Source organism: Bison bison, unplaced genomic scaffold, assembly GCF_000754665.1.
Source record: "Bison bison bison isolate TAMUID 2011002044 unplaced genomic scaffold, Bison_UMD1.0 scf7180017864456, whole genome shotgun sequence".
Lineage (NCBI taxonomy): Eukaryota > Metazoa > Chordata > Mammalia > Artiodactyla > Bovidae > Bison > Bison bison.
In genome coordinates, this window is record NW_011495018.1 from 3,956,744 (window position 1) to 3,969,862 (window position 13,119).

Consider the following 13,119-nt stretch of genomic DNA (forward strand, 5'->3'; position numbering starts at 1 on the left):
CCCCCGCAGCCAGCCCTGACCCCACGCAGAGGCGGCTCCTTCATCCCTGCTGTCTGGAGCCCAGCCGGCTGACTGTCAGCTGACGCGAACTGGAGCGCGCCTGCCTGCCGTGGGCCATTCAAACTCTCCGCCCTGAGGACATGCTGCTGACCAGTGTCCCCTCTAGCTGGGGCCACCGCGGGGCCACGCCTCCGAGGGGTTTCCCTGTGCAGGGACTCAGGCCGGTGGCCCTGCCCTCCCGGCTGGAGGACGGACGGTCCTGCTCACTGGCTGTAACTCTCCACTGGACATGGGGTTTCTGGCTGTTACAGATGGGGTCATTCCGAGTATCAGGGCCCGGCCAGGGACAAGAGGCACCTGCCCTCCAGGGACACAGGGGCTCTAAATCTGCCACACAGGTGTTCAGTGGAAGCGACACACCAACTCTGGCTTTCAGGAAGTCTGAGCAAGAATGGGGGCTGCCCCCTTGAGAGGGCCAGGCGGGGCTGGACCAGGCCCCAGACTCCGCAAAGCCAGTGGCTCAGAGGAGCGTGCAGTGCCGGGTCACAAGGCGCTTGTGATACTTCTGATACTAAGGTTCCCTGACAGGTGGTACTGATGAAGGGCTCTGCCTCCCCGGATGGACAGCATCCCTCCGGCTCTCACCCTGAGGGATTCTCTGAGCTGCTTCCAGTGTCTGGGAGGTACTCTCAGGTCACCCCAGCCGCCCCTCTGCCCACCCTGATGTCTGCCCACTGGTCACTGTCCCACTGGGGGCTGTATGCTTCCTGGGGCCGCCTGGCCCCACCCCACACGCACCTGCAGTGAACCACAATGGGCCCGGCGTGCGCGGGGTTGAGCGTCCTCACTTTCTTCAGGAACTTGAGCATGCCGATGGGGGTGAAAGGCACCCCAAAGTCGGGCCAGCTGGTGAAGTGCAGCTGGCAGACCAGCCGAGGCGCTTTGCAGCCGTCAGGGAGTTGCTGTGGGGACACGCGGAGACGTGAGCGGACGGGACGGCCCCTGCCCCCTCCCCACCCCTAGCATCATGGCTCCAGGACACTTGCTCGAGGTACCCTTCTGCCGTCCAGGCGTGAGCCGCCGTGGGGACTCATGCAGAGAGGGGCCCATCAGTGAAGACTGGATGCCCGGGAGTGAGAGACCCTGATGCTTACTGGCCCCACAGCAGCGGGAACAGCAGAGCAGGGCCCACGGTCACCCGGACCAGGACCAGGCTGGGCCAGACCCCAGCAGCCAGGCAATTCCCTGCAGCCGGCCTCAGGGCTAACGGACCCGTCGGCCAGCAGGCTGGCTGCGTCCCAGTTTGCCGCGACTTCATGTTGCCGAGTAACTGCCAACAGCATCAGCTTTCACTCTTCAAAGCGGCTTGATTTGTGGGGAAACATCTGGTTGGTCTACCCTTGGGAGACCCCACCCCACCCCAACCTTTCCCTCAAAACCTCTCTCCACTCTTCTTACCCAGAGCCGAGGAGTCCGGTTCTCGTCCCAAGCCATGGAAAGTTATATAGTGTATTTGGAAGCGTGTGTGTGTGTGTGTGTGTGTGTGTGTACGTTTGTGTTTCCGGGAGGAGGTAGGCCAAGGTTGGGGACAGTAATATGATAAAACTCATCGTCTCTCCTCTTTTGCTGTGGCTTCTAGGAAGCTCAGGCTCATATTCTGTGATCTAACCACACCCATCACTCTACCTTTGATTCTTGATAACACCACCTTCTGCTTTTTTCTAATTTTTTTTTTTAATCTCTGAAATCTCTTATTTCATCTACCTCGCCTACAGGTGTCTTTATTGAAGGCTGCCTTAAATCATCTCAGGGGAGGAGTGACTAGCAGGAAAAGAGTTTGAAAAATAATGAAATGTTTCAGATAAAATTCTGAAACTGTAAAAAAAAAAAAGAAAAGAAAAACCTCACATCTCCATGCCAGTGTGTGAAACGGCCCTGTGTAACTGAGTGGGGGACCCCTTCCCACACCCCCAGGATGCTCCAACTGTCTCAACTTCCTCCACCCAGGTGGTCTCTGGGAGCCAGAGACCCTGACTCAAGGTCACGTGCTCCTGCCTGTCAGCCGCCTGTAGACTCAGATCTGTGGCCCACAAGGGAGCGTCCCGCGTCCCCGCCCGGCACTGCCTCCAGCCTCGTCTCCCCTTGTGAGAGCTGCTGGGAGTGGGGGTAGGGGTGGGGCTGTTGGGGTGCGGCCAGTGCTCCCTACTGTAAGCACGCACGCGTCTCTCCTCGCAAGCACGCACGCGTCTCTCCTCGCAAGCCTGCCTCTGCGGGAAGTCGCGTGCTTACAGACTGAATGCAGAACTTCCGGATGGTGTAGTCCACCAGCACCGCGCAGTCCTCCACACACACCCGGATGTTCCCGTACGTCCAGCAGCCCTGGTCCGGCCAGTACTGATAGCACTTCTCCTGCGTGGGACACGCGGATAGAAACAGAAGGTCTGCGGGGGGCCTTTCATCACCTCGCAGCCCCCCGCCCCGGCCACAGACACAAGGCCTCACACACAGCCAGCTCCAGTGACGCAGTCCTCAGAGGCCAGGGCGGTGCGTCTCCGTCTCATCGGTGCTGGTTAACGGCAGGACTGAGACCAGAATCGGACCCCTCTGATGCCTCGGTTACTCATCCCCTTACTAACCACACATACTGACTGGACTGTCAGGCTGAGCTGCTCTACAGGGGGGCCCACGTGGAAGCGGCCTCACGTGGGCGGCTCTTCGTCAAGCCCCAGAGGACCATGTGCTCCCCAAACACTGCCCATCGGACTCGGTGGGTCATTTTTCCTGCCCAGCGCTAACGGCGAACTTAATTTGCATCCCACCCACCCTCTGTGGAAGTCATGGACTTGTAGTCAGCTGAACGCTCCTGACTTTTCTCCAACCAGGGATAAGACTGATGCAGCCATTTGTAGAGCTGGATGGGTGGGTGGTCACAGAGAGGTCTTCCTTTGCTTTCCCTCCCTCAGAACTACAAATGGACCACACACGAGACGGGGAGACTGGGCCTCCAGTTCCTGACCCCAGGGGGTCCTCCTGCAAGAAAGACTTGAAGGCATGAGGTCCCCCTAATGGGGGGCTCCCTGCTCCATGGCCGCAGGGGTCAGCAAGCCATTGATCCTGGACATTGCCCACCGGGCACAGCTCACAGGCCAGGCCACGAGGATTAATAATCCTATAAACAAGAGTCAGCTGGTATTTACCAGAGCCCAGGGCTTGTGTGATGACACCCACCAACTTCCCCTCCCGCAGCCTGGCCCTGGGCAGCTCTGAAGGGACCCTGAGGAGAAGCCCACCCTGAAGGTCATGGTTTGGGGCAGTCTTGGCCTCCCGGAGACCCTCCAGAGACTCTCGCCTTGACAGACTCTCACTCGAAGACCCGAGGGCTGCTTCTCAGACCCCCACAGGGCTCAGGGTGTGCTCTGTTCCCGTCTACACAGCGGTCACCACCGCCTGCCACCCGCCTCCACCCGCCCGCTCCGCCCCCATCAGATCATGAGATGCCAGCTTTCACAACACCGAGCCAGGATGCTGAAGCCAAGGAGACCACAACAGAAGTGTAAGCAATTAACAAAAGGGGAACTCTGTTGAGAAACGATTTTATCTGAGACACTGAAAATCGAGGCCCAAAGGCAGGCTGAGTCTGAGTCACAGAGATGGAAAAATGCAGTAGGAGGCTGCAGAGAAAAGAGCCGGGGGAGGGGGCGTGTCAAGTAATGTGGCAACGAGATGACTGATGGGGGAGATGGGGGTGCCTTCCGAGCCCCACAGTCCCTGCACTGGTCTCCTCTGTCTCTTTGCAAACAAGCCCCTGAAAACCTGGCCCAGAGATAGCTGGTCCCAGGGGACGCCAGGCTCCAGGTCATCCTCCTCGTCTGGGGCCGTGGGGCTGCAGCATCCGCTCAGAGCGCGGGGACACCTTCCCCACAGCGACCCCCCGCCCTCCTCCCCCGGAACGTGTCCCTGCCTGGGAACCCCCTGCTTCCGCCCATCACTCTTTCCGGTGAGAGAGCACGCACGGGGCCTGGGCAGGATTAACACGGAGGAGGAGGAGGCTGGCCCTCCCCAGCCCTGTCCCAGCTCGCTTTGAAACAAAAGAAAACCCCTCTCCACTCCCCGACCGGAAATGGGGTGGGGTTGGAGGCTTTTCCGCTGCTTTTCTGGATGGAATAAATTAGTGGTGGGGGAGCTGGGGGCCACCTCATGGCTGCCCTCCCAGCCAGCTGGCCTCCCCTCTCCTGCCCTGGCTGAGTTCTTCCATCCCAAAGGGCAGCCGCCTTACCCCGAGCCCTAGCCAAGCAGCCTGGGCTTTCGTGGGGACAGGCCGGCCAGCCCCCAGCCAGTGAGTGAGGGTGGATGGCACCTATGTCCGGCTGGAGCCAGGACCACACAGGCCCTGGGACAGATGTCTCTGACTGAGCTGTGTCTCCCTGTTGACCCGCTTGCCACCACCCCTGTTCGGGCGCTCGTGCTGGAACGGGCGAGAAGAACAGTCTGCCTGCTGCTCGCTTCCCATCTGCCTCCCTGCTCTGCTTTCAACTCTGGAGTGCGAGCTCATTTCCGAAAGCACAGGCCTCTGCTTACTGCTGAGGAAGCCCTGGAGCGCCCATCCACGTCAGCCTGATATCCAGGCTGCAAGCGCCGGTTGGTGCCTTGATGCATTTCTGGCCATTCTGCTCTTGGCATGGACTTCCTGGTTCTGGGTCCAGCAGATTGCTCCCTGCCTCACAAACATGCCCCAGTGCTTCTCTCTGCTTGCATCTGGCATAGCTCCCCCACCCCGTGCCCCAGTCTCCAAGACCCAGCAGCACCATCACCCTCTACATGAGCCCTCCTGCCTGGCCTGGCCCAGGAACCAGGGTGGGGGGCCGTCCCCTCTTCACCACACCTCCAGAGCCCCAGTCATGCTGTGTCCCAGTTTTTTCTACAGGAGTCTGTGTCCTTGGAGTTGAAAAGTGAATGCCTTCCAGGCATAAGGAGGCCTCAGCATCTCTGAGCCCGACACAGAGCCCAGCAGGGCCTCGGCCTGGCCGCGCATCTGGGTCTGTCCCTCCTGGACCTCCACTGTTCCTGCTGTGTTTTATTTTCTGTCTCCATTATGCTTTATGTCATCTCCTGACATGACCTGCAACCCCTCACATCGCAACAGGAATTGCACGAGGGGTCTGCCCGGTGGCTCACTGCCTGCACCCCACCCAGGGCAGTCCTGTCTAGAAGGCACACTTAGGAAACGAATCAGCTTGACTCGCACTTCTTCATAGAGATTTCAAGTTCTTATAATGTGTATGCATTACTTTTTGAAGTCGAAACAGCTAATCGCACACATTGAAATACCAAATCAATACGACTTCAATACACCTTGTTTTTTTCCAATGCATTTCTCTGGTCTGAATAATAAGGGGAAAATCACTTTTTTTTTTTTATGGTCTAAGGCCCAACATATTATGTTCCAAGGTTCTAAAAAATTTCTATATTAAAATTCACTGCTCCCACCATGGCGTAAGAACTGGTGGGTCACCCAGGGATGACTCTCTACTGAAAGAAGAAAATCCCTCCATCATTTTATATTGTGGTCTAGGATGTGAGAGTTGGACTGTAAAGAAAGCTGAGCACTGAAAAATTGATGCTTTTGCACTGTGGTGTTGGAGAAGACTCTTGAGAGTCCCTTGGACAACAAGGAGATCCAACCAGTCCATCCTAAAGGAAATCAGTCCTGAATATTCATTGGAAGGACTGATGCTGAGGCTGAAACTCCAATACTCTGGCCACCTGATGTGAAGAGCTGACTCACTGGAAAAGACCCTGATGCTGGGAAAGATTGAAGGCGGGAGGAGAAGGGGACCACAGAGGATGAGATGGTTGGAGGGCATCATCGACTCAGTTTGAGTAAACTCCGGGAGTTGGTGATGGACAGGGAGGCCTGGCGTGCTGCAGTCCATGGGGTCCCACAGAGTGGACACGACCGAGTGACTGACCTAACTGACTGACTGACTGGGACAGTGAGATCCTGGGAACACAGACAATGTATTTCAAGATAAAAGTGCTGTGAGCCCCGAGGTGTTTTGTGTTTTTTTGTCTGCCGTGATAAGCAGGAGGGAGAAGGGAAAAGGAAGTGGTGAGCATACCCCAGCCAAGCAGCAGCAGCTGAGAAGAACAGGCTGGGCTTACCTCTTTTCTTTCTTTCAGATTCGTCAGCATCACGATGGTTGCACATTTCTGCTCCCAGATCATTCTCCAGAAGTCATTCACTGTCTCCTGCTTGGGACCTGGGAGGAGAGGATGGTCCGAATCAGACAGAGCGGTCCCTGCGAGCCCCAGACCTGTCACCCTGGCCTTTGGGCCTCAAGACGGCTGCTTCCCCGCTACCTGCCCTGAGGAAGGGGGTGATGGGCCCGTTCACTCCCTGCAGAGTCCCAGGACTGGAGTAGGGGGCAGCCTCCCTGTCTGGCCCTGCCTCTCTCTCCCTGATACCCGCCCACCCAGGGGCTGGGAAATCCTTGGGGGCTAAGTTAATGCACCCAGTTGGGTGATGATCGTGGGCCACAAACACTGTTTAAATGCGAGCTGGTTTGCAAGCTGTCAAAGTGGTTTGTGGCCACGGAGGGGCTTGTCGAAGCCTCAGAATAAGACCTCCCATCCCAAACCGCTGAATCAGACTGTGTGTGGGGGTGGGGGAAGGGAGACACACTGCTGGCTGCCTGACCCACCTGCCATGTCTAACCCCCTTTCCTCTGAAAAAAAAAAAATCACATCTCCCAGCTGCCTTCACAGCTAGTGATGCTTTCTGGTAAGACGTAGGCTGAAGTCCCTGGGGAGGGGGTCTGAACAAAAGGTAGTGTCCCTGGAAGAAAGTCCTCTGCCTGCTGCTCTCTTTCCTGCCTGACTAGGGACAGCAGTTCCGGGAGGTGCGGCAGCCACTTTGTGACCCTGAGGATGACAGTAAGGAGGTCAGGGGAGGAATGAAAGGGGCCTCTCTCCCTTGTGCTGCTGCCCCAGCCTGGGCTACTTCCTCTGGACGTCTGCTTATAAGAATGAAAAAGACATTTCCATTGGTGTCAGTGGGTGTTTGCCAGGGTTTCTGACATTGAAAGCTGGGCATGTTCCTGATGGACTGTGGGCTTGTGTGTATATCTCCCTACTTTTCACGGCAAGTGAAAATGCCAGTCGCTCAGTGGTTTCTGACTCCTTGCAACCCCAGGGACTGTAGCCCACCAGGCTCCTCTGTCCATTCTCCAGACGAGAATACTGGAGTGGGCTGCCATTCTCTTCTCCAGGGGATCTTCCTGACCCAGGAACTGAACCTGGCTCTGCAGCACTGCAGGCAGGTTCTTTATCATCTGAGCCACCAAGGAAGCCCATTTTTTGTGTGTGCATTTAAATGTGCATTAAGATTGCTATCTACACGGAATGTTGGTACCCACTGCTCTAAAGACTCTTGCCGAGCAATGAGGATGTGCAGGAAATCCACTGTTAGCTCCCTGACACCCAGCTTCACCAGCCCTGGCTCCCAGGGATGACAACCGCAGGCAGACGCTGGTATGCTGGATTGAAAGTGCTCGGAAACACAGAGGATCATGTGTGAGGTTTAAGGGCATGCTTTCACAGGAAGGTCCGCTGGAGGTGGGCATGGCAACCCATTCTGGAATTCTTGCCTGGAGAATCCCATGGACAGGGGAGCCTGGTGGACTATAGTTCATGGGGTCACAAAGAGTCGAACATGACTCATCGACTAATACACTTTCACAGCTAAAAGCATCCTCAAGGTTATGGGCTTGATCAGAAAGTTACTTACTCCCCTCCCTGCTGCTCCCCAAGCCCAACAACTTGGAAGTCACGTAGAAGTCAGCCGGCAGAGAGAAATTCAAGGATTTCTAACGCAAGTATCAGCATGCTGCGATGGCAAGCGCTGGACCGTTGGGCGTCTGGGTTTAACTCATACAGGCGCAGAAGCAGATCGTGTGTCTCTGCCTCTGTGCACACACACACCGTGTGACTGCACACCTGGCATGGCTGTGTACGATGGACGCCCCCACGCCCTCCCCGTCTGTCTGCCCTGACCACAGACGGGGGCGTACGCGCACAGAGGTCCAGCTCTTGTGCTCGTCTGAAACCCTGTGACCTGGAGGAATGTCATCACTTCACAGTATAATGCTCCTCAAACGCTATGGCGCAGAATGACCTGGGAATGCTGGCTAAGATGCAAACTCAGGGACAGCAGCTGGTCAGGGGTGGGGCCCGCATTCCTGACCACCTCCCAGGGGAGGGGACACCCCTGGCCAGTGGAGCAGACACATTGAGCATCAAGGCTGTGAGAGTCATGCCATCTTTCACTTCCGTGCTTCGGGAGAGGCTGGACGACTCTGACCCGCTGTGTAAACGTAGCAGTACACACATATACAAAAAGCCTGTATAACCGCCCAGGACGGTTGGTACCAGGTCAGGAAGCCATCGCCTTCCACGTCATTTTACCAAAATCACGTTTGTCACTTAATGAAGAGCTTACCTTGAGCGGCTATGAATTTATTCTTCTCTTTATAACCCTAGAGAAATAAAATCAGATTTATGATTTTTCAGAATTGTCATTGTGGAAGGACGTTACGGTTAGGAAAGTAACATGTATTTGTTGTGGAGAATTTGGAAAACACAGAAAACCAAGAAGAAACCTTGCCAGGAGTTTCAGAAATAACATGCTATTTTTGCATATCCCTTGCCAGTATTTTTCTGTGACTACTTTTCCAGATATGCAAGCAGACACACAGGTACAGATATATATTTTTTTAATTGGTTAATATGCACACATTCTCTTATACTGAATTTTTACAATAATTCGTAACTTATATCAAATGATCTTTTAAGGTTCAACTAAACTGGATTCTTAATAATCCATTCTATATGATTTTACTGCAAATTACTTAACTGGTCCCCTCTGTTCTGTTTGGTCAGTAAAATAAATGAGTATGGGCTTCCCAGGTGGCTCAGTGGTAAAGAACCTGCCTGCCAAGCAGGAGATTTGGGTTTGATCCCTGGAGCAGAAAAATCCCCTGGAGCAGGAAATGGTAACCCACTCCGGTATCCTTGTCTGGAGAATCTCATGGACAGAGGAGCCTGGTCAGTTACAGTCCATGGGGTTGCAAAGAGTCGGACACGACTGAGTGGCTAAGCAGCAGCAGCATAAACAAGCCTCCCCTGTGCTTATCTGCAACTTAGGAACAAGTCCCCAGCACAGATGCTAATTCAAAAGGCCCAGTGCTTTCCTGCTCTCTGTGTGGTGGCCGGTGTGGCCACCAGGTCCAGGAAAGTGTGGACAAGTTACCTTCCTGGCCCCGGGAAGAGGGGGTCCAGTGGTCGCCATCCACACTCAGCCCCCAGTGGTCCAGGTACGAGTGTCATGCGGGGCTGGGGGGTACTTACATCTATGTAGGAAGCGTTGATGTAGTCTGAACACGGGGTTCCGTCCACTTGGCTTAAAATCACCCTGGAATGGTCATCTGCAGAAAAAAAACAACAACACAAAAACCGTGACATTAGGCCAGGGAATCACACGGAGGATTAAACGCTGTGAGGGACGTAACCATGGTGACCACGGGACAGAAGGGAAGTTCTTCTTAAACGTTCCCAGGAGACGCTCAGTGTCCTGGTGCAGGGACGCACCTGTTCCACCCAACACGGCACCTCGGCACCCAGGCCAGGCCAGGCCCTGAAAGAGCTGAACACACCCGGGGGATGCTGACAGGTAAGAGCTTCAGGGCCCAGGAGTCGATGTGCTGGCCCTCAGGAGCACTTCCGTGGGCCACTCTCTCAGGCTTTCGAAGGGGAGCCTGTCCACCTCTGGACAGGTGGGCGTCAGGCCCGAGGGCTTGGGACTCCAGACCCCAGTGCTCATGCTCAGGTCTGCCCCGGAGCAGGCAGCTAACTGGACTCACACGGACGGACTGTGCAGGATGGACCACTGCCTGGAAGATTCCGGCCTGTGGTTCCAGAATTTTCCAGTGTATGAGGGCCAACCAGGGAGGGCTGTGTGTGTGAGTGGTGTGTGTGTGTGCGTGGTGTGGGTGTGTGGGTGTGTATGTGTATTGGTGTGTGCGTGGTGTTCTTTATGCAGTGTGTGTAGTGTGCTGTATGTACACGAGCGTGGTGTGTATGTTTGTGGTATGTATGTACACATACACGTGGGGAGGTTTTAACCAGGCCCCATCTGACTTACATGGGTCCATGTCACTTCTGCCTTCATGGGCCACTTTCTCAATTAAAGAAAAAAATTACACATTCTGTTTTACGACGGCATTATGTGTGTGTGTGTGTGTGTGTGTGTGTACCAAATCGCTTCAGTTGTGTTTGACTCTGCGACATCATGGACTGTAGCCCGCCAGGCTCCTCTGTCCATGGGATTCTCCAGGCAAGAATACTGGAGTGGGTTGCCATTGCCTTCTCCAAGGGATCTTCCCAACCCAGGGATCGAACCCGAGTCACTTACGTCTCCTGCATTAGTAGCTGCTATAACGATGAGTATGAGCCAGACTGTGTTAGGTATATATTTCCCTCTGATTCTCAACGAAGTTAGACCATTTCATGGGTCCCTCCAGTGGAGCAGCTCCAGCTCTGGGTCTCCATGCTGGTGTGTAAGCGGCCGACCACTTACAGGAGTAGAAATGTATGAAGGAGGCCCAGACTTGGGCCCAGGGCTCTAGGATCAAGCTGCTTCTGGGTTTTTACTCTGTGCCGGGCAGTACTTGGTGGGTACTCTGCATGTATTTACTGCATTAATTATTGGATAGTTCTGCGTCCTGCTCCCTGCTTTGTCCCCTCTGAGTAGCCAGAGGACTGAAACTAACCGAGGAGGGGGAGTGTGTGGTGTGGGTCTGGGGCAAAGATCCCGGGTCACAGACTGGATGTCTCCCCTCTACACGGAGGGCTGCTGGCTTGACCACAAGCGGACGGGCTCGGACACCTGCTGTCTGGACACCATACGCTGCTCCTAGTGGAGGACAGGTGAGCGCAGGTCTGGGGCAGTCACGGCCCGCAGAGGGCAGCCAGGGTGTCAGACCCAAAGCTCACAGTCCTCAAAGGCTCGGCCCTGAGACCCTCGGCCCTGAGGCGGAAGCAGCACCAGTGGAGCACGCATCGGGCCAGCTTAACGTGGTTTGGAACAATCTACCCTTCTGAGGACGCTGTAGAAAGCCGGGGTTTAAAAATAGCCTTCTGGTTAGATTTAGCATCTTGCAGTTCTAAGAGCTTCCTGTCTTTTCATTCTAAAACGTTACACTTCTGTCTTAAAACATCATTTCCTAAAATTATCCCTGGTTGGCATCTTTTTCCAGAAAAGAGAAGGATGCTCCCTCGCCACCGGGTGTGGGGCCGTTCCCACACGCGGCCCCTCAACACCCCAGGCACGCTGACCTCTGTCCTCAGAGCTCCCTGGGTTCACACCAGGACTGGCTCCTGTCCCAGGGCATCTTGTAAATAGGATACACTTACAGGGCTTCCTAGGTGGTGCCCATGGTAAAAAATCCACCTGCCAATGCAGGAGACTCAGCAGAGGGGGGTTGGATCACTCAGTCCAGAAGACCCCCTGGTGAAGGCAATGGCAACCCACTGCAGTATTCTTGCCTGAGAAAAACCCCAGGGACAGAGGATCCTGGCGGGTTGCAGTCCATGGGGTCGCAAAGAGCTGGACACGACTGAGGGACTACATTTTCCCTTCCTTTCTCTGCGTGGGGAAGGGGGCGGGAGAGGGAAGGTATATGGGGCTAAGGGATTGGGCCCCTGCCCGTCTCCCTGCCTGTTGACCGACACCACCCCCGAGTATGAGCAGGGTCTCCCAGGCTTAGGATCGGGGGAGCAGGCCTGGGAGCCCCCTGCACAATCCTCCCATGATCCAGCCGCCCCAGGGCACCTCTGGCCAACCGCCCAGGTTAACCAGGTTGGCTTCTCCTGGGTCTCACCGATGCCAAAGCCAGATGCCCCCAGCTGGCCTCCTCCAGGGCACACCCCAGTGTTTCCAGGACACGGTTCTGTAAATGTGTCCTTGCAGCAACGTGAAATGCTCACATTGGACAGAGTCCCCGGGCCTGTGGTGACCGCCAGCTCCTCAATTTCCTCTGGCCTGGCACTCCTGGGCCGGGAGGGGCTGGGGCAGGACCCACACTTTCACACTTGCGGAGAATGCCAGCTCCCTTCCGTAATACAAGCCAGAGGAACGCGGCTTAGACACGTCGGGCGTGAAGCAGGCCCTGCCGGGCCCTGCTGGGAACCCTCGGAGGGTGGGGGATGCCCTGCCCTGGGCCATCAGAGGTAATTCCCACACTTGGCTGCTAACTCCGGTCCATGGAGCTCAGGCTGAAACCACTCTTGATTAGCCAGGTAAACGTTTCCTTTAGGAGGAAAACGGCTCAGTGATTAGAGAGAAATATAGGCCAGGAGCCTTGGAAAGGGCTTGGCAGTGAGCTGGCCCTCCACACACACGTCATGCAGTCAAAGCGCAAACTAAGCTAGTTAATTCAACTAAGAACAGATGCTAACTTCCAAATACCCTAATTTTTATTCAGCGCAAATTAGGCCAAAGATCCCCAACCTCCTGCATGGCGTTTCTTTCCCTTGGGCTGTTCAAGCCACGGAACTTGCCTCTAATATGCCTCACCCAATTTAACATCAAGTCCTCTCAGCGTGACCTTTGCTCTGAGTCTAGAACCTGACCCTGGTCTAAGCCAGCCTCTCTGCTTGGCTGCCTGACCTGTCATCTCCCTGGCGCTCCCCTGGCTTCCTCTACAGACGTGCGTGGGGCAAAGACTACTTGGCTGATTTCTCTGGTTTCCGTTGACCCAAGTTCATGGTGGACTCTACACACACACACACAAACCCCAACCAAAAGCACAAATAAATCCTATGCAGGCAAAATGGGAATGAATTGCTTCTATCAGGTGCTAAAAATCCAGAGACCACATAGATTAGGTAGACCACAGCTTCTCTTACCCACAGGGCAGATGGACTCAATTCTGGTCCTAAAAATCCAGCCAAGAGCCACCTCACTGAGGGCCGGCACAGGCCGGCTGGTTCCACCCCACGGAGGCTCTGCCCCAGAAGGGAGTCGGGCCTCCAACGTGAACTCACCGGGGTCCTTAGAGGCTG

The 13,119-nt window shown here is 55.3% G+C and overlaps 1 protein-coding gene across 2 annotated transcripts in view; it reads right to left on the bottom strand.

Annotated features, from left to right (window-relative positions):
* PTPRE (protein tyrosine phosphatase, receptor type, E) overlaps window positions 1–13,119 on the bottom strand; it is an 85,863-nt gene that overhangs the window by 15,663 nt on the left and 57,081 nt on the right. For both annotated transcript variants that reach the window (XM_010859150.1, XM_010859149.1), the window contains 5 exons: window positions 9,406–9,482; window positions 8,498–8,534; window positions 6,163–6,260; window positions 2,290–2,409; window positions 799–962 (listed from right to left, as the gene is read on the bottom strand). In XM_010859150.1, the coding sequence (XP_010857452.1) occupies window positions 799–962; window positions 2,290–2,409; window positions 6,163–6,260; window positions 8,498–8,534; window positions 9,406–9,482 (496 nt within the window). The remainder of the gene's footprint in view (window positions 1–798; window positions 963–2,289; window positions 2,410–6,162; window positions 6,261–8,497; window positions 8,535–9,405; window positions 9,483–13,119) is intronic.